Source organism: Syngnathus typhle, linkage group LG8, assembly GCF_033458585.1.
Source record: "Syngnathus typhle isolate RoL2023-S1 ecotype Sweden linkage group LG8, RoL_Styp_1.0, whole genome shotgun sequence".
NCBI lineage: Eukaryota > Metazoa > Chordata > Actinopteri > Syngnathiformes > Syngnathidae > Syngnathus > Syngnathus typhle.
Genome location: NC_083745.1, coordinates 3,370,697 through 3,390,707, shown reverse-complemented (window position 1 = coordinate 3,390,707; position 20,011 = coordinate 3,370,697). Strand labels below are relative to the sequence as shown.

Sequence of the window (20,011 nt, the reverse complement as noted above, 5' to 3'; positions counted from 1 at the left end):
TATTTTGGTGAAAATGTAACTTTTTCGTGTGCATATGCTTAAAAAACATCAGTGAGAGCAAAATCCCTTCGGGATTAACTAAGAAAAGCTCTTTTGAGCTATTTATCTTATCTAATCAGTGTGAGGAATAGCAGAGGGGCTAGAACCAACAGTGTCACATAAATTCATTTTTTAATTATTTAAATTCATCAAAGCGTACATGAGAACACGAGAAGATCTTGAATTCATATTTTAACGCAAACAACTCATAACGTGAACAATTAGAGACCTCATGGTGTTTTTCGGTTTAGTTCAGTTCAGACAAACTTCCAGGTGGTCCATCATCTGTCGGTACTTTCTGACAGGACACTGGATCCCACAGACGGGGCACTCCAGGGAGCTCTTATCTGAGCTCCTGTCATTGGGTGACGACGACCCGCAGGGTCTCATTTCTTCATAGATGGGGTCGTCGTCCTCCTCCTTGTAGTCTTCCTCCTGTTGCTTTCTCTGTTCAAAGAGATCAGAAATATCAAATACAAGCCAGAAGCTTTCGGTTCCATCCTTGATTCCGTTTTGTCTTTTTTCCGACGATTAAACTCAGGTTGAGTGCAAGTCAAATCAGTTCTTTCCATTGAGATGAATTAAAATGCCATTAATTAGTTCCAGCATGTAATATTGCAGTATTTGTGTCAAACCATTGTCACGAACCTTTTCATAGTGTGCCAGTTGGTCGTCGCGTCTTCGCAGCATATCGAGAAGTTTGATCAGCTGTGTCTTCAAATATGAACAGTTCTCCATCTCGTCCTCAAGGTCCAGGGAGGAAGTATGGACCTAAAAGCAATACACAAAAGTGGGCAAAGTTGTTGGTTTACTTTCATACTTAGCTTGAAGCAAATAGGAGTGAAATTACGCAGCTCCTGGTTTCCTAATACCAAGTAAAGGGATTTTTCATAATCAGATTGTGTTAATAAATGAGAATGTCATGTAAGGTGTCATACCTGTCGCTCCAGGTCAGCGATCTTGTCCTGGCTAGCATTGTGACACTTTACCATGGACATCCGAACGACAGAAGACTGAGACAACAATCAATTTAGGTGACTTGGGCACAAATAGCTCTGGTCGAGGTTCCAGTGTACCTGCTCTTCCAATTTGGCGGTGCGATCCTTCTCCTCATCCAGTCTCCACTGAAGCGCTCTCACCTCATCCATCACCAGCTCTTTCTCCTCGGAAGAGCGCTCGAGTTGCTGCTTGAGCTCACTTGCCTCCAGCTCTTTTTTCTTATACCTGCGCAATCATATAGGCGCATCTCAGTGAATCTGAATTCAGTCGTTTAATTTGAAAAGTAGGACTGAGGGAGGAGGAAAGGATGTCAGTCAAAAAAAAAGGGAGGTATAAAATAAGATTTTAATCTATTAGATTCAGTGTGATTGACTAATGTGAAAAAAACCCCACTTTTTATTCTAAATTATTTATTAGTTTAATTAATTGAACCTATTTTTAGCATCTGCCAGGTCTTGGAAGGTGACGTCGAGCTGCCGCTTCAGTATCGCCAGGTTGTCTCGACCAATTGCCAGAAGGCTTTCAAAGTGCTGCTTCATCTCGCTTATTCTCTCGTCTGCTGGGAGCAGAGACACAAACACAAACGTCTTAACAAATCTCGTTGTTGTTGTTGTTGTGCCTTTGGTAACACGCCGCCTTGTGTCTTACCCTCTGAATGCTCCTTATTGTGCTGCGTGAACTGGGCCCGGACGGCCTGGTCCAGCTGGCTGTCCAGCCATAGCATTCTGTCCAAGACTGTCCTCACGTAGGCCTCTCGCTGCTGGTTGTAAGCCAGCCACTGTTGGTTGGCGGCCAAGGCCTTGGTTGGAGAAGCACATAATAGACGAGGAAATAATAAGCCCCCCCCAAAGAACAAAGAATCAGCAACGAGTGTGCATATGTGCACTTGGCTACAGTGCTACCTTGGGCAATCATATTAAGATGACAAAATGTTTATCATTATTACGTTTCCTACACTTGATTTAGAGCAAAATGTTACCGACATCTTTGAGACGCTTTTGGAGCTCTGCAACATCACTGGAGAACTGCTCATTTGAAGCGTTGTCCTAAAACAGCAATTGAAACATTTATTGAAATTTTTTTTTTGATTGAACCATTCAGCATACATTTTCACTCATATTGAATAGATTTTAAATGAATCTTTATTATGCATAAGCACAATTGATATTCAAACTGTGCATGAAGTTACAGTGTATTTCCAAAATATTAAATATACTTTGTAAGATTAAAACGCACAGTTAGAGGGCCATTTTAGCACTTAATGGTTTTCCTACCCCAATCATGTTCCTCTGTAATGTCTTTTTGCTGGCTCATGCGAAACTAACGGTTTAAAATCGCGACTGCCATCTAGTGGCGTAAACTGGCAGAACGGACTTCGAAACAATTTGGTCAAACCGGTCAGACAATCAAACATCCAAATTCACAGCGACGGGGAATATAGATTTGTCAACTAATTAACCTTAATGTGGATTTTTTTTTTGTAATATGGAAGCAATGGCCACCATTACAGGAGGACATTCTCACAGCTATTTGCTGTTTGTTAACTTGGCTGGATAGTTAATCAATTCATTAGCAAGAATGGATCAATACACGGAACCTCTTGAGTGTTTTGTTCGATACAGGCCAATGATCACATCATGTGCCTTTGCTTATCTGAGACAATTGACAACACAATGTCTGACACACCGATGAACTCTGCCAATCATTTTTTCCCATTGAGTTTGTCAGGTTGATTTCTTTTGACTATACCTGTTCAGAAGACATGGGGTCCATTCCTTCCAGAATCCTGCAAAATGAATTTGGATTTTCTTAAAAGTTATTTGCCTTAGAGCTTTATCAATACGCGGAAATTGAAGATGAAAAGTAGTTTTAATTACAATTAGCATAAGCACACCATTTTAGCACACTTCCAATGTACAACTGACGTTACAACTATAGTTAATGCTTTTTGAAGAATTTACAAGAATACATCGAAGAAAAATCGGAAAATTGAATGTTAGCACAACTTTGCTGCGTGCAAAACAATCGTAGTTAGCATAAACGAAAACTTGTGTTCGTTCAAAAGAAGCACACGTGGTTATATGCTTGTATTGCTCCCGTAATGCAACAAAAAATGAAGTTACCTGTTACAAGATACGATGTATTTAATATTTTGAGGTGCTACGGTCTGTTTTAGAGAGATAATTTTCAATAAAAGTAATGTTTGCTCCCAAAGCTGGATGGGTTGGAAGACAAAGACGCCTTCGGGGAACATCGGAAATATTACTTTCATACGGGGTCTCGTTTTCATCCTTGAATTTGAAGACTTTATGTATTCACTAAGTTCATTCACGAATATGAAAATAGACTATTTAATGATATTTGTAACTAAAATCATTTATACATGTGGATCGTACAGAAATTAGGGGACTGATGTGCACTTTATCACTTCAAGTATCAGAAGTATTCACATTTCCTTGGTAAAGGAACACAGCACTGTTTCCTCACCACTGGGAGGCGCGAAAGAACTGGAGTTGCTGTAAAGGCGTAGCAAAATATGTATTTAAAAACGGGAAATGGGAGTATGTTGATGTTTATTTTTATTATTTCGTAGTATTTTATCGAAGAGGAGGTGACAGTGCTCATGCTGTATGTAAGTAAAAGTAGATACTTCAGTTAAAAAGTAAATAAAACCAGCAAAACTAGAAAGTACTGTACTAATTTTCCTCGTGTAAAAGTAAAGGTACAGACTGAAATGTACCCAAGTTAATAAAAACAACTAAGTAACTAGCGCAACAACCATTTTTTTCCCCACATCAGACCTAGTTGTCATAAAAGTTAATAAAAATACATACTCAAGTAAAGTATTGTTTGATTGGTTACACAATTGAGGTCGCCCTCCTTCTTTTTCTCCTCCTGTAGCCACTCGTCTCTCCTCACTTTTTCAGTTCTCCCCTGACTCGACACTAAGGAATATGGTCATCTTTTTCTGAGAATACATTTTGGACTAACTATCAAACATGTTGCGAGTAATTGTTGAGTCTGCCTGCGGGATCCCCAAAAAGAAACTGGGCAACCCTGATCCAATTGTTTCTGTTCTATTCAGAGGTGAGATACTATGAACGACTTTACAAAGTTGAAGGTGGTATTTCAACAACCTATTATTTGATCGTACATTTTAAAGTTTTTTTTCTCTCTCAGCAGACCTTATAGACACCTTTATTGTATGCATTTATGACGTTTATGTAGGATTGTGTAATGATATTGCAAAATCAGCCTTTAGTTACCATTATTGGAAATTAATGGTGTTTATGCATTTGAGTTCAGAGCAAACATTGAGACCATGATTAGGTAATTTATTAAATCCTATTTGGTAATTCGATGAGTGATTTGAGAACTATAGAATGCGTATCTATATTTGCACATGGGCTCCCTCTAGTGGTACACAAACGAATAGTTTCCCAAGTACAATTCAATTGTATTTAACGTAAAAGTTCCATATCCTTGCTTTTAATCTTTAATACTTTTTTGATTGTTATTTTTACAGTTACATATTGCTGCAATGTCACTGTTGTTTATACAAGAAGGTTACTTTTGTGATTTCAGGTGAAAAGAAGAAAACCAAAGCTGTTGACAGTGAGCTAAATCCTGTGTGGAATGAGGTGAGTGCAGTTCATGCCAGCTGTGCGACACTCATAGTGAAAGAACTCGACTTGTCATGTAGGACACCACCATATTATACCTTTTCTTTTTTTCTCATTGCAGGGACTGGAGTTTGATTTAAAGGGATTAGCCTTGGACACATCTTCATTCATTGACGTGGTTGTGAAAGACTATGAAACTATCGGCCATCACAAGTACGTGATTGTTAAGTTGTTACATCAAACTTTTTAAACATTTTAAAAAATGAAATGGAATTAGCAGCGTATCTTTATAGACGTAGGACCTAATACAAAAAAAATACAAATTAAAACAAGTGTAATCACTTCAGATATTGTGATTGCATTCCATCAAACAGGATTTTTATTTTTTTGTCATCTTTTTAAAACCGTTTCATCCAATCCACTGACTTGCCCACTGTGCCGTTTGCGCCGTTGTGGGAGTGAACACAATATACTTGTCAGTCAGTTGAAACAGCTCATCTGAGTCCTTTTAAATTCACCATAAGTAACCCTCAAGTGATGCCAATTCTAAAAATGAATTCAACCCACTGACCAAAAACATTTAGCCATCACTATAAAAACTAAAATGAAAGTGTTGACACGGGAAGCAGACACTTTAACTGCAGTATACAAACGTATGATAGTCCGTGTAGGCTCGCTGTCATCATGAACGACTGTATTTTTTTTCCTAATGAGTTACAACATCAGTGTTAAGTTCAGGCTTGTCGAGTAAAAAAAAAAAAGCATTGTGGCCCTCATCACTTTGCTGCTAAGGAATGTTGCCTTAAAAGGCCACTTCACTGCTCTTTATAAACATCCTCTCACTCACAGGAAGCCACACCATCGTCACAATCGGTTTAAAACGTGCACTATTTACTTCAGAAAACTCTAATTTCGTGGTTTGTGCAGTGCAGATAGGGGGGGGGGGTATAAAACAATCCAGTGAGGCATCGTAAAAAATTCAAGAATTTTTGTCTGTCTGTGACAGCCATGCGCTTGGATATTTTTTCCGTGACCACACGCTCTGGATGCATGACGGTGGGTTGAGCAAAAGGAATGCCTGCCTTGACTTGTCGTATTGGCACAGTTGTGATTTTCTGAATGCTGAGCTGTTGGTAGATGTTGATGGTGGAAACTTTTGTGGGTTCCGCACATTCATCTCATATGCAAAACATCACATTTGTTCTCACATCTGCTTTCAAAGAGAAACTAACTTTATAACCCGTGTGATGTGTTGAAGTTGTTGAGAGAGAGAGAGAAAAAACACACGGGCATGGAAAATGACGTGCCTGTGATGCGTTCTAATTATTTCCATCTTTTGTCCGTTCTCAAGCCAATTTCCATCAGTCCAAGAATGGTTACTTATTACATATTATACACAAAATCATTTCATGAAATGAAACAAACAGTAATTGAAATTGACAATTGAAATCGGGTGATCGGTTCATAAAACTAAAAACAATCTAGAATTATAGTGAAAATATCCATTGTTTTTTTTGTCATTGTTGATTTATTTCATTCATAAACAATTAATAAAATAGAACAAATTTAACAAAAAGCTCATCCTAAAATTAAAAAAACGGTTTTGTTGCTCGGGCAATTTCTCCCGAGCTCCGCAAAATTGGAACTTTTCGCAAAATAAAAAAAATCCCATTTTGCAATCCATTGTGGTTAAATTTCCACACACAAAGGTGAAGAAGTGGAATGGGGAAGTGGAAGCAGTACACCCCCCTCCCCGCATGGTTTCGAACAATTAGTCACACAGTTCCTCCAATGCTTGACTTTTGCCAGCACACTTTTTGCACAAAAACAAATGATTAACTGTAAAGATTCATGTTGAATTTTTCACTTGCATTTCAGGTTCATAGGCTCTGCGAAAATCTCACTGAGGGACTTGGCCGGTGGCCACGCGAGATCACTCCCGTCCAAAAATGTGCCCTTGAGCAATGAGAAGCAGCAGCCAATTGGGGTAAATAATGTTTTTAAAACCAACAAAAACAAACGTGTCCATTTTTCCATGAAGAAGAAAATCCACAAAAAAGTGAATTCGAGAATGCTTAACCGCAAATAGATAAACCAAACACACTTAAGCTGCTGTCAGTCACAGCTCACGCCCAGACGCTCACACGCCGATGTCACACGGCCCCGCCCTTTAACGACACACAAGATTTTATGAACATTCCAAAACACAAGTTTAAATATTCTGCACTCTTTCAACCTCTTGTGAAGAAAAACAAAAGGGGTGCAGTTACCCCATCACGACAGCGTGGACACCAAAGGCTCTTTATAGTGACATCAACCTTTCTGCATATTATGGGAAATATAATAATTTTGTCTCTAATTTTCAGGCAACTATTAATTTGCTCATTGGCTATGAACCACCCGGGGAAGCGGTTGATGGCGACACAACTCACGTGGACAACGGTAGGAAGAAAAGTTAGCTTCCCTTCAGTCTAATGAGATCCAATACAAGAACTGCATCAACATTTCCGCTTTTACAAAGATGTCACTTTTGATTTCAACTGCATTAATACAATTTTTAAATGTTTCATTTAAAACTAGGCAGTGAAATATTTGCAATAGCAGAATTTGTATTGTTTTGGATCTCATTCATTCCGCTGTGGACCTCAGCGGCCTACGAGGAGGCTGACGAGGGCGATGCCGACGTCGACGTAGGAGATCATGCGGGAAGCCCGGCGGGTCCGGGTACACCTGTCCAACCCGTGAAAGCGAGCCACAAGCCGCTCCGCATTGGTCGCAAAAAGCACAGAGCCCTGGCTAATAAGCCCCAGGATTTCCAGGTATTGTCTTGGAGTGTAAATTAAAACATTTTTTCGGAACTCCAACTCATTGTAACTTAAAGAAAAAAAAATCTGTTTCAATGATTCTTTGTCCAGATTCGTATTCGGGTCATCGAGGGCCGACAGCTGCCCGGCAACAATGTCAAGCCGGTGGTGAAGGTGAACGTATGCGGTCAGACGCATCGGACACGAATAAGAAGTGGCAATAACCCCTTCTTCGATGAGGTATTGACGTTATTGACAGCCTTTGTTTGACTGTATTCATCGTCCATTTTTGTTTCTGCTTCTCCTTTAGATATTTTTCTACAATGTCAACATGCTCCCTTCAGAGCTGTTGGATGAGAGCATCAGTCTAAGGGTGTGCACTTTTTTGTTATTACAATTACAGCACGTTTGACAAATGACAGACTAACGTGAATGAAATTGCTTTTTCAAAGGTTTATGATTCCTTCTCCCTTAGAGCTGACAGTCTAATGGGCGAGTTTAAGGTATTGCAATTTGAATTTTTTTCCTGGTGGCCTTTGCATATTCTTTTAAATGTATTTATTTGTTTATTTTTATTTATTATATCTTTACTTTTTATATTTATTTTATGTATTTATTTATTTTGAACAAACAGCTAAAAAAAAGTGTTAAAAACTTATTTCACCTTTACAAGTCAATGTACCTTTTAAATGTATGCAGTCTTCAAAATTATTTTTATTAAAAGTGGCATTAAATCTCTTTCTTCCTCAGCTGGACGTTGGCTTCATCTACGATGAACCAGGTGAGTCCCCGCCCCTAAAATTATTATTTTTTGTCTTCCTGTGTATACAATGTGTAAATAGAACACTATGTTCAGGTCATGCCATTCTGAGGAAATGGTTGCTGCTGAGTGACCCCGATGATTCCAGCTCAGGCGCCAAAGGTTACGTGAAAGTCAGCATTATCGTGGTGGTGACTGGGGAAGAGCCGCCGGTGCGTGTATATCACCCAAATGAAATAAATTTGGATTGCTGAAGTATAATTTATGTCAATTCATTATTTTGTGTCATTAGAGGTTGTCAACTTTAGCATTCTAAATGACTGCACTGAAATTATTCCTGCCATGCAGACTGAGAAAAGAGAGCTGAGCGAGGATCAGGATGACGTCGAAAGTAATCTTCTGGTGCCGGCAGGCGTCACGATGCGATGGGCCACGCTTAGCCTCAAAGTGTTCCGTGCAGAGGACATGCCGCAAAGTATGTAAACTGCCAAGTACGTACTTTGCAGTGTCTTGAATTCAATCTGTTTCCTAACTGTACTTTTTTCCCCTTAGTGGATGATGCATTTGTTCAGACGGTAAAGCAAGTCTTTGGCGGGGATGGAGACAGGAAGAACTTGGTGGATCCGTATTTGGAGGTCAGCTTTGCTGGAAAAAAGGTAAGACAAAAGTTTTGTTTCCCCTCGCTTTGGCAAAAAAATAATTTGGATTTTGGTCATTATAGCTGTGCACCAGAATCATGGAGAAAAATGCAAATCCTGAATGGAATCAAGTCATCCACCTCCAAGTCAAGGTACGGAATGTAGCGTCAGGTCGTGGACCATCTTTAATCACCTCCATTGTCCTCCGTAGTTCCCGTCCATGTGTGAACGCATCAAGTTGACCATGTTTGACTGGTAAGAAGTGAGAACATTTCCCACGCTGTAACACGGCAGCTGTTGCTTGACGTGCCAACGCGCTCTCCGCAGGGATCGAGTCAGCAAGGACGACGCCATCGGAACAACGTACTTGAACCTCAGCAAGATCTCCTCCGCTGGTAGAGAGCTTGAAGGTAAGATTGTTCTTTTCCTATAAAAAAAAACCCCAAATACATTAAAAGATAAAAAATAGTACAACATAAAAAATAGGAAAAAAGCACAATCATCAAATAATATCAAATTATAATGTGGACTACAATACATTATTAACTGCATTTTAGTTTTAAATTATGCATTTAATAATAATAATATTTTAATACATATTATATATTTATAGGTCAATGTAAATATTATATAGGAAATTAACAAAACACTATACATTATGATAAAAATTATGAATACAAAAATAAAATATGGAAGTTTAATTTATTTTAACTTCATTTACAGAAGAAAATGCTAGAAAATTCAATCTATTACTACGCCAACTAATCATAATTGTATTTAAATTTTATTAGAGTTATTTAATGCCTTGTTTCATTCCCAAACAGACACAGAAGGTGACCTTTGCAACAGCATGTCTGAATGTACGTAAAAAATTGTGGGAGCGGTTCAAAAAGATTTTGACTCTTCATCTCAAAAACCTCTTCGTGTGTGCCTGTGTATGCCTGTGTTGCCGAATTACCCAAAAGGCTGTGTGTTAGAATTAGATGTTTATCTTCATCCCCATCTTCCCTGTCTGACTTCTCCATGGAAATCGGTCTATTACTTTTGGTTTCATCTTGTTCAAACACACCCGCCTGAAGACGTGGCTAACTTGGTGGTGGTAATAACATATTGTGAAACAGACATAACAGTAAAAAAAAAAAAGAAAGAAAACAATTCAAAATTTATTAGAGTTGTTAAATGTCTTGTTTCATTTTCAAACAGACACGCAAGGTGAACGTTGCAACAGCCCGTCTGAATGTACGTAAGAAAGGAGCAATTTTAAGACCTCGGCTTTTCAATGTTTCTTCGTGTGTACGTATTTGTTTTTTGTGCGTGCGTGCTCATTGCAGCAATCACTGCAAGAAGCGAGTCTGGTTTCCTGCCAACATTTGGACCTTGTTATGTCAACTTGTATGGCAGCCCAAGGGAGTTTACGGGTCTCCCTGACCCGTACGAGGAACTTAACCTTGGCAAGGTAATACAACATAGCAATCTCTCTGCGTGGGATGTTTTGATGACCTTTCATTTGAAAGTCTGCATGGAATTTGATTGCACTCGCAGGGCGAAGGCGTCGCCTACAGGGGTAGGCTCCTTGTCGAGCTGTCCACTCTGCTGGACGGAAAGGTGGATAAGAACATAGACAATATTTCCAGTGATGACGTCCTGGTGGCACAGGTTTGATTATTTTAATCAGATAACGTACGCGGAATTTAATTTCGTGTACGCCTTGAGATCTTTGGATTTTCTGCGTCGCTATCTTGTGCAGAAATACCAGCGTAGGAGGAAGTTCTCCCTCTGCGCCGTGTTCCACAGTGCCTGCATGCTTCAAGAGCCGGGCGAGCCCATCCAGTTCGAGGTCAGCATGGGAAACTACGGCAACAAGCTGGACTCCACCTGCAAGCCTCTGGCATCCACCACCCAGTACGGCTTTGCTGTGTTTGACGGTACGAACGTCAGAGTTATGTCAAAAATAGCAATAAACACGTGAGATCATGTGGTTGCACAAGTGTGCACACCCTCTTACAACTGGGGATGCAGCAATGTTTAAAATCAACTAATCACATTCAGTCTCAGTGCTACAAAGAGTCAGCAGTCACCGGTTTTAAGTGCCTCTGATTAACCCAAAATAATTTTGTCTGCCCTCAGGTAACCACTATTACTACTTGCCCTGGGCGGACACAAAACCCGTGGTAACGCTGACTCCCTCCTGGGAAGATATCAGCCACCGTTTGGACGCCGTCAACATTCTTCTCTCTGTTGCGGAAAGACTCGTAAGATTAAGGCTAAATAGCGCCTTGGAACAACACGTCAAGGCAAACGTCGCTCGCTCATCATCGCTCCTTTTGTCATTTCGACGTAGGAGCACAACCTGTCTTCTTTGAAAAGAGCCATCCAGTCCAAGGTGGCTGAGGACCAACTGGTTGAAATTTGGCTAAAACTCATCAGTCATTTGCTTGACGACTTGAACAGGTTTGTTTTAGGAGTATCGAGTCCGCAGTTTTTGAAGGCCTTAAAAATGTTGTGTGCAGTTTCCAGCTTCCAGAGGTGGAAAGCCAGCCCCATGTGACCACGCTGGATCTCCAAATAAAAAATATGCGTGACGCGGCGCTGGAGAGCCTCCAACAGGCGGCTAATTGCATGAGAGAGGAGGCCACGGATGTCAAGGCAACTGTCAGTGACATCGAGGACTGGCTGGACAGAATCAAACAGCTGGCAGGAGAGGTCAGCAATGTGGACAGAACATATTAAAAAAGCTATTACATATAGTTTTTACCACTTTAAACACATTTAAAGATTTTGAAATACACTTTTTACAAGTTTTAGGAGAGGGGGGTCAAATTTCTATCCATGTCAGGAGGTGGCCATTTTGTCATTGTTTAAAATGTTTCTGATCATCTCACACCAGCCTCAGAATAGCATGCCCGACGTGATCATCTGGATGTTGAGAGGAGAGAAGCGCGTCGCTTTTGCCCGTGTTCCAGCTCACCGCATTCTCTACTCCAACTTCAGCGAACAAGCTTGTGGCAAACACTGCGGACGTATGCAGACCATCTTCATGCAGGTGCCAAGTCACCGTTGCGCTGCGGTGTGTTCCATAGCTTCATTTTCTCCCCTTTTGGATGCGTTTTAGTACCCGATGGATAAAAACAAAGGCGTCAAAATTCCCGTTCAGCTGCGGGTCAACATGTGGCTCGGTCTCTCCGCGTTGGAGAAGAAGTTCAACAGCTTCTCTGAGGGAAACTTCAGTGTATATGCAGAAATGGTAGTTACGGCTTCTGTTTGGCATTGATACCCTATCCTAGACTTGCTGCTTTATCCATATTCCTTCTCCATAGTATGAAAACCAGGCCCAGTTGTTTGGGAAATGGGGAACCAACGGTCTGGTGGGTCGCCACAAGTCCTCAGACGTGACTGGAAAAGTGAAACTGAAAAAGGAGCGCTTCCTGCCACCGCGTGGATGGGAGTGGGATGATGACTGGTTCGTTGATCCTGAGCGCGGGTAAGTCTTAATTTCTTTTTTAAGAAGTCATTGTACTATACTGCTCCCTATTATATGGTTATTGTTTTTTAAACTGCCACCAAATAATGCTTCAGTTCTATTTGTCACTTAAATTAATTTTGAATTAAACACCTAGCGTAATTCTAACATATAATGCCAAACACCATAGATGAGCTAACAGACGTTAGCATTAGTGTTATATTAATTATAAACTTTCAAACAACAATTTCAAAACACGCAGAGCAGCAACACATTTAAATACATGCTTTTTATTTTGGTCCCAATTGAACCATTTACCCTGCAGGTCTTAGGCCACATACCAAACCACTCGGCCCACCCAGATTCTGTTGATATGAGCGCCTTTCAACCCTTTCCTCTGTTAATTATCATAGATCATAATTCACCACACGTTCCAGCCACCGTAACCAACGGCTAACACAATGACAGGAAATGAAAAAAAAAAAGTCAAGCTTCCAGCAATGTAAAGAGTTTATCATGGCACACCGTCTGAGTCACAAAGCCTCCCTTCAACATGTGTGCCTCTGCCGCTTTTTACAGCCTGTTGACAGAAGCCGACGCGGGCCACACAGAGTTCACCGACGAGGTTTTTCAAAACGAAACACGTTTCCCCGGTGGAGAGTGGAAACCTGCTGGGGAGCCTTACACTGATGTGGTACACACACACACACATATATACTGTATATGTACACACATTCAACTTGTGTCAACACTATGCGAATAATGCAGGTGAACAATACTTGTCTCTCTTTTTTCCACTTTGGTCTGCACTATTATATGGTCGCTCCCACCAGAAAAGTCTTTTTCACAAGTCTGCAGTAGACTTCAGTTGTTTGCCCATGTTTTAAAACCACTTAGCTCTGCCTTTGACTTGCCTTTCTTATCAGCTTTGACGCTCTAGGCTGCTGTTTTTAAAGGTCAGATTAACTCATGGTATGACACACAAGGCTAAAAATAAGGGATTCCGGCATAAAGTGACCCACAGGGAAAAAGTTCACGTGCCTCCTTATAACTGGAAATCTTCTACTGATTCTATGCAAAGACTCAAGTGCAGTTAACTCATTCACTGCCATTGACGGTTATAGACGTCAAATCACGATTTTAACTGGGCTGGCACTGAATGAGTTTAAGTTCATATTGCGCATCATGTTTACTAGGCAGTTGAGGTCATTTGTCTGTGTGCTACAGAACGGCGAAAAGGCTCAGAGCCCCTCAGAGATCGAGTGTCCCGTCGGATGGACTTGGGAAGACGACTGGAGTTTTGACAGCAACAGAGCTGTCGACGAGAAAGGTATCGTCTATCGTATGGGCCGGGATCCACTGTTTAAAAAATATGTTAGAGTTTTTTTCTTCTGTTCCCTAGGCTGGGAGTACGGAGTTACCATGCCACCTGATGACAAACCCAAAACCTGGGTGGCAGCAGAAAAAATGTACCACATCCATCGTAGGAAGAGACTCGTTAGACCCAGAAGGAAGATATCTGATAAAACCATCGCTGATGTAAGCTGCAGTTGATTATTGATTTAGCGGAAAAGAAAGACGCCTAAATGCTCGTTCTTGACTTTCTCTTCAGCAGAGGCGAGAGATAGGCGAAGGCTGGGAGTATTCTTCCCTCATCGGCTGTAAGTTTCATCGCAAAGAGCGCTCATCCGACACGTTCCGTCGCCGACGCTGGCGAAGGAAGATGGTCCCGTCGGACCGCATCGGGGCATCCGCCATCTTCAGGCTGGAAGGCGCACTGGTGAGTCAACTCATCAAAAGTACCTTGATTTTGAGATCAGTTTTGTTTTACATCAGGAACAGGAAGAGATCACTGCATCGTACTAATCAGTTGTGCCTGTAGTTTTTATAGCATGCATATATTATACTGCCACCTGGTGGCCAGAACTAGCTGCACAAAGAATGCGCAAAAACTGTATAATTTTTTACGTTTTATTTAATTATGGTAATACCGTATGTGTTATTGCAGTAAGCATTGAATATCCATTCAGTTCACTGGGGAAAGATGTCTTAATCTTAATTTCACATGTGGTCGTTGCCACGACAACGTGAGTGACTGAGTCATTTTCTTTGTGTTGGTGATTCATTTCCACGCGGTTCTATGTTGCCAGGGGATTGACGTGGACGAGAAGGCCAGTAAAACGGATGCTTCCAAACTATTTGGTGCCAACACTCCCACTATTTCCTGCCACTTTAGCCGTGAGTAGTCAGAGTCCGATAAAGCACATGACTGATTACAAGCCTTTGTGCTTTCTATATATCGCTTCCTGACCAGTTCCATTGTAAGACCATGCCCAAGTTGTTGACCAGTGAATTATTTGCAAAATCTCCTCTCAGGGTCTTACATTTACCAGCTGCGAGTCTATGTCTACCAGGCGAGGAATCTTTGCGCCATGGACAAGGACAGCTTCTCAGGTGATAAGTCCATAACGCGAATAAATCATTGGTCAAGTCAAGTAGGATGTGCAAGAACAACAAAACACAATTGGAATGCTGTATGTAAAAAAATATATATACAAAATAAATGTAAACATTCTTCCGCAATACTCCCTTTTGACTGGTAATTGCTCTTGGGGCCCCCCTAGTGGTCACGTGGACCTAAGCAAGTCCTCATTTGACTCCCAACTGACTTTCCTGTACAGATCCGTACGCCCACGTGTCATTCCTCCATCTGAGCAAGACCACAGAAGTCATCAGTGCCACGTTGAACCCTACCTGGGATCAGAGTCTCATCTTTGACGATGTTGAAATCTACGGTGACCCACAAACCATCGCCCGCAACCCGCCAGACGTTGCCCTGGAGCTTTACGACAGCGACAAAGTGGTGGGTTTTGAGAAACAAAGTCATGGACCATGATGAGACTAAGAGTTTTATGTTCTCCAGGGTAAAGATGAGCCCATGGGGTGCTGTATGTTCCCCCCTGTGGTCAAACTCAACCTTAGTGTCTCTTCTGGCAATAAACTGCAATGGTACCCTGTTACCAAGAAAGGCCGCAGCGCTGGAGAAGCACTGCTGGCGGCTGAGCTTCTACTGAAGGACAAGGTGAACGCTGGACAATGATGAATTACTTGACTGGTGTGACATGCTGAGCATAATTTGCATCTATTGATTCTTTATTTTTTTTTAATTTATGAAAGACTAAAGGTGCTCTTGACTTGCAGGCAAACGAAGGAGATCTTCCTATGGCTCCACCTCGACGAGGGGACAAGCTCTACATGGTTCCTCAAGGAGTCAGGCCTGTTGTGCAACTTACTGCCATCGAGGTCATATCGTTCACTCCTACATTGATAATTAAAATGAGCAATGAATTTAAGCTTTTCTTTTACCGGCAGGTCTTGACTTGGGGCTTGAGGAACATGAAAAGCTACCAGCTGGCCACGGTCGCTTCTCCCAACTTGATTGTGGAATGCGGCGGCGAGATCGTTCAAACGGCCATCATCAAGAATTTCAAGAAGAACCCCAACTTCCCTGGATCCGTCCTGCTACTCAAAGTGGTACGAACACCTGAAATATACTGAAAAAAAAACGCATGGTTAGCTTAACGCTTCATATAACATTGTTTTCCAGCTTCTCCCCAAAGAAGAGATCTACACTCCCCCTATCATCCTGAAGGTCATCGACCACAGACCCTTCGGGAGGAAGCCGGTGGTGGGCCAGTGCACCATCGACTGCTTGGAGGACTACCGCTGCGACCCCTTCCGAGTCAACAATCAAGTCTGCATGTCGGCCAGAGGTAGGCAAAGTCACGCGTAGGCAAACGGCACCAACCTTTCACATTCCTGTTTGAAATTTCAGTGGCAATGATAGCGGCTGCTCAAGATGACGTTGTTATCGACATCGAGGAGAGGCCGACTGTCAAAGTTGAGGTGAATTGTAATGCAAAAATTCTTATGTAAAATTATGATTAACTTTTTCATTCATTCTTAAATTACAGCTTCAAACTGACCAGGTGAGTCTCTTTCTGTCCTTTTCTAAAACTAAAGTCCCACCTGGCAATTTCTAACATTTTTTGAATGGGACAAACAATCAAGCATGTAAATTGTTAGCATCATAGCACAATGTTCATTTTTAAGCTACACTGTAGAAAAAACAAAAAAAACATGACTCGTATTCTTTTAGGCTAAACAGTCATTTTAAGTTGGAACTAATTTCAATAATTCTTGAATTGTGCAGGAAGAGGAAGCGGTCGACTGGTGGAGTAAATTTTACGCCTCCATTGGACAGCAGGAGAAGTGCGGGCCTTACCTGAAGAAGGGATACGACACATTACAAGTGAGGACGCCATCGCTTTCAGACATTATGTCAACAAAGACGTCCTCATACAAATCCTTTCACTATCTGAATATTTGAATTGTATTTTTTTTTTGTGCCGACAGGTGTATGACTGTGAGCTGGAGCAAGTGGAAGAATTTCAGGGACTCACTGATTTTTGCAACACTTTCAAACTCTCGCGAGGAAAGGCAGACGGAGAGGACGACGATCCTTCAGTTGTGGGAGAGTTCAAGGTGAGGACTTCTTAATCGTATCGACAAATAATTAGTTACCACCCTAATTCTTTTTGAGGCTGTGATGATTCACTCACGTTTGTTGACGCTCAGGGCTCGTTCAAGATCTACCCGCTACCCGACGACCCGAGCGTTCAGGCTCCCCCCCGACAATTCCGAGAGCTTCCCGAAAGCGGGCCTCAGGAGTGTCTGGTCAGAATTTACGTGGTGCGCTGTATTGACCTGCAGCCCAAGGACACAAACGGCATGGTATGTTGATGACGACATGACGGAATTGAACACACAGCTGACAACCGTCTCCTTCAGTGCGATCCGTACGTGAAGATTTCCCTCGGGAGGAAAACTGTGGATGACAGAGATAACTACCAACCAAACACTCTCAATCCAGAAATCGGGAGGTGTGTCAACGTCAACTTTTTTGCTCTGATTTTTACACCGCACCGTTTGAACATTCTTTACATTTCGTTTAGGATTTTCGAGCTGTCCTGCTTTTTGCCACAAGACAAGGATCTGAAGATCGCAGTCTACGACTACGATTTACTGAGCCGGGATGAAAAAGTAGGCGAGACCGTCATCGATTTGGAGAATCGACTGCTGTCCCGTTTCAGGTCCTGCTGTGGGATACCGCAAACCTATTGCGTGTGAGTATCTTTGGGGAGGAGCTACAAATATAAACATGCATATCTTAAATGGTGTTCTCCTTTCCTTGCAGCTCTGGGATGAATCAGTGGAGAGACCAGCTGAAACCTTCTCAGATCCTCCAGAATGTGGCCAAGATTAGGGGCGTTCCTCCTCCACATTTTGAGGGAGATGGAAGCACTCTGTCTTTTTCGGGGAAACAATACAGACTGCAGGATTTTGGTATATCCCCAGTATGATTTATTGTTAGCAAACTAGCTTGTCCGTATGATTCCTTTTTAATGCTTGTCCCCCCTTTTGCAGAGGAAACCACTCCCACTCACGCCCACCTCGGCCCGGCCAGAGAGAGACTGCCACTGCATGTCCTCCGACAGCAGGGCTTGGTACCCGAGCATGTGGAGACCAGGACCCTGTGCAGCTCCCATCAACCAAACTTGTCCCAGGTGAGGAAACATTTCGCAAAATATTTACACAGTAGTTCTGATTAAAATGTATTTTCCTCATGACTGCAGGGTCGGATTCAAATGTGGGTGGACGTATTTCCCAAGCGCCTCGGTCTGCCGGGACCTCCGTGTGACATCACTCCACGGAAAGCCAAGAAGTAGGAGACAAAAGGGGGGGGGGGGGGTAGTGTTGAGTGAGTTATAAAATAGTGAATATTGTGTTTAAACAGGTACTTCTTGCGTGCCATTGTTTGGAACACAACTGAAGTGACTCTGGATGAAACAAGCATCACGGGGGAAAACATGAGCGATATCTATGTGAAAGGGTATTGTGTTTTTTTTTTGGTTTTTTTGCGTCATGCAGTTTTTACTCATTTTGTCCACTGTGTCCTAGTTGGATGCCAGGAATGGAGGAGGATAAACAGAAGACAGACGTTCATTACAGATCACTGGACGGCGACGGCAATTTCAACTGGAGGTTCATCTTTGCTTTCGACTACCTGCCCGCCGAGCAGCTGTGCGTGGTTTCCAGAAAAGTGAGCGAAAAAGCAACCATCTTGAATGAAATGAATGTGCAATTATTGAACTTCCTGTTTTTTCCTAGGAGCACTTTTGGAATCTGGACAAGACCGAGTTCAGGATACCTCCCAAGTTGAGCGTGCAGATATGGGACAATGACAAATTCTCTTTGGATGACTACTTGGGTAAGATAAGATTTGTACCCAGGAAGTCTAGGTCATAAGATTTCCTGTAATGTTTGTTTGTCCCACAGGCTCAATTGAACTGGATTTACTCAATCTAATCCCGCCTGCGAAGACCCCGGAAAAGTGCAGCTTGAAAATGTTGCCCGGGATGATCGGCTCCAACTCATCCAAGAAGTCCGTCTACAACTCACTCTTCTCCCAAAAGTCGGTTCGGGGCTGGTGGCCGTGCGCCATTGAGCAGAACGGGAAGAAAGTCCTTGCCGTATGTCTGAACCCACATTTGTAATTGCCTACTTCGTTATGTCTTATTTAAGGAGATGCGTCCATCCATCAATTTTCTAGAGCAGTTGTCCTCAATAAAGTTATATATTCATGGTTGATGCGAGATGCCATGCAAAGCACTGCTTTTGTATTACACAAGCGGTTTGGCGCCTTCTTGTGGCTTAAAGAAGAAATAAAAAGTGGTCCCATTTTTCAGTGAATAACAGATAGGTTCCATAAAAGTAGTGAACGAGTGGATTGACACTGAATTTGTATTCAAGCGTGTACATTTTCAATGTTATGTTAAATTAATCTGTTTTATAGGGGAAAGTAGAAATGACACTGGAAATCGTGGAGGAGAAGGAGATGGAAGAGAGACCGGCAGGGAAAGGCAGAGAAGAGCCCAACATGAACCCTAGACTGGAGCCACCTAAGTGACTATCTTTTCGATTACGAGTTAATTTTACTGACTATGCTAACCATTGTCTCCTCATCCCTATCCACCAGCCGTCCCGACACGTCGTTCTTCTGGTTTACAAACCCTTGCAAGACCGTGAAGTTCATCGTATGGCGAAGATTCAGATTGCTTTTCATCATCGGGATCCTACTGGTGTTGGTCTTACTGTTCTTTGGGATTCTTTTGTATTCTCTACCTGTAAGTTCATTAATTTCTTGTATTTATTCCAAAATGTTAAGCATGTTCTGAGGTCATAATTTGATACTGACAATTATGCAAATATGTATAATATGATTAACAATTTTTACATTTATCTCCACAGAACTATATTTCCATGAAAATTGTGAGGCCTTTCTCCAAGTGACCACAAAACAATCCTGTCAACCATTTTGATGCAGAAGAAGTTGATTTTCTTTAATTAATTTTTATTTTTTGATTTTCATGATTTTCCTTGATAAACGCTCATAGCTGTTTGCATCGTTTGCACATTAATTGCTGCACTTTAATTGCTGTCTGCTGCCCATTTCAAAGTGTGTGCGTTTTTTAAAATAAATTGTATATGTAGATCTTGTAAATTGTGTTCTAAATGTATTTTATACTATTTATATATATATACAAATATTTTTAATTAATTTTAAC

The 20,011-nt window shown here is 41.6% G+C and overlaps 2 protein-coding genes across 9 annotated transcripts; one reads left to right on the top strand and one right to left on the bottom strand.

Annotated features, from left to right (window-relative positions):
• Positions 1–25: 25 nt before the first annotated feature.
• LOC133158421 (centrosomal protein of 55 kDa-like) lies at positions 26–3,269 on the bottom strand. Its single transcript, XM_061285646.1, has 9 exons — positions 3,162–3,269; positions 2,788–2,824; positions 2,022–2,084; positions 1,687–1,837; positions 1,471–1,594; positions 1,116–1,263; positions 978–1,052; positions 688–810; positions 26–486 (listed from the first exon to the last, which is right to left on the bottom strand). The coding sequence occupies exons 2-9, from the start codon at positions 2,809–2,811 to the stop codon at positions 292–294; spliced, it is 903 nt and encodes a 300-aa protein (XP_061141630.1). The 5' UTR covers positions 2,812–2,824; positions 3,162–3,269; the 3' UTR covers positions 26–291.
• A 263-nt stretch (positions 3,270–3,532) lies between these two features.
• On the top strand, positions 3,533–19,947 carry myofl (myoferlin like). Of its 8 annotated transcripts, none has more exons than XM_061285888.1 (56): positions 3,533–3,670; positions 3,966–4,125; positions 4,624–4,679; positions 4,783–4,874; positions 6,540–6,648; positions 7,028–7,103; positions 7,311–7,480; positions 7,577–7,705; positions 7,776–7,838; positions 7,918–7,968; positions 8,216–8,246; positions 8,322–8,437; positions 8,574–8,700; positions 8,778–8,881; positions 8,947–9,015; positions 9,075–9,118; positions 9,191–9,273; positions 9,688–9,723; positions 10,067–10,102; positions 10,195–10,319; positions 10,406–10,519; positions 10,611–10,788; positions 10,991–11,115; positions 11,205–11,314; positions 11,374–11,566; positions 11,751–11,906; positions 11,976–12,107; positions 12,181–12,344; positions 12,903–13,017; positions 13,551–13,653; positions 13,726–13,862; positions 13,939–14,103; positions 14,474–14,561; positions 14,700–14,777; positions 15,005–15,186; positions 15,247–15,405; positions 15,525–15,626; positions 15,696–15,857; positions 15,931–16,096; positions 16,159–16,229; positions 16,298–16,312; positions 16,537–16,635; positions 16,740–16,868; positions 16,962–17,117; positions 17,175–17,266; positions 17,339–17,509; positions 17,581–17,729; positions 17,811–17,950; positions 18,020–18,108; positions 18,181–18,276; positions 18,345–18,486; positions 18,555–18,654; positions 18,723–18,916; positions 19,240–19,349; positions 19,423–19,570; positions 19,695–19,947. In XM_061285888.1, the coding sequence occupies exons 2-56, from the start codon at positions 4,038–4,040 to the stop codon at positions 19,734–19,736; spliced, it is 6,177 nt and encodes a 2,058-aa protein (XP_061141872.1). In that variant the 5' UTR covers positions 3,533–3,670; positions 3,966–4,037; the 3' UTR covers positions 19,737–19,947. The 8 variants fall into 8 exon arrangements, with proteins under 8 accessions (XP_061141872.1, XP_061141873.1, XP_061141871.1 ...); XM_061285889.1 differs by having other exon boundaries at positions 13,936–14,103; positions 15,696–15,854; XM_061285887.1 differs by having other exon boundaries at positions 13,936–14,103.
• Positions 19,948–20,011: the final 64 nt, after the last annotated feature.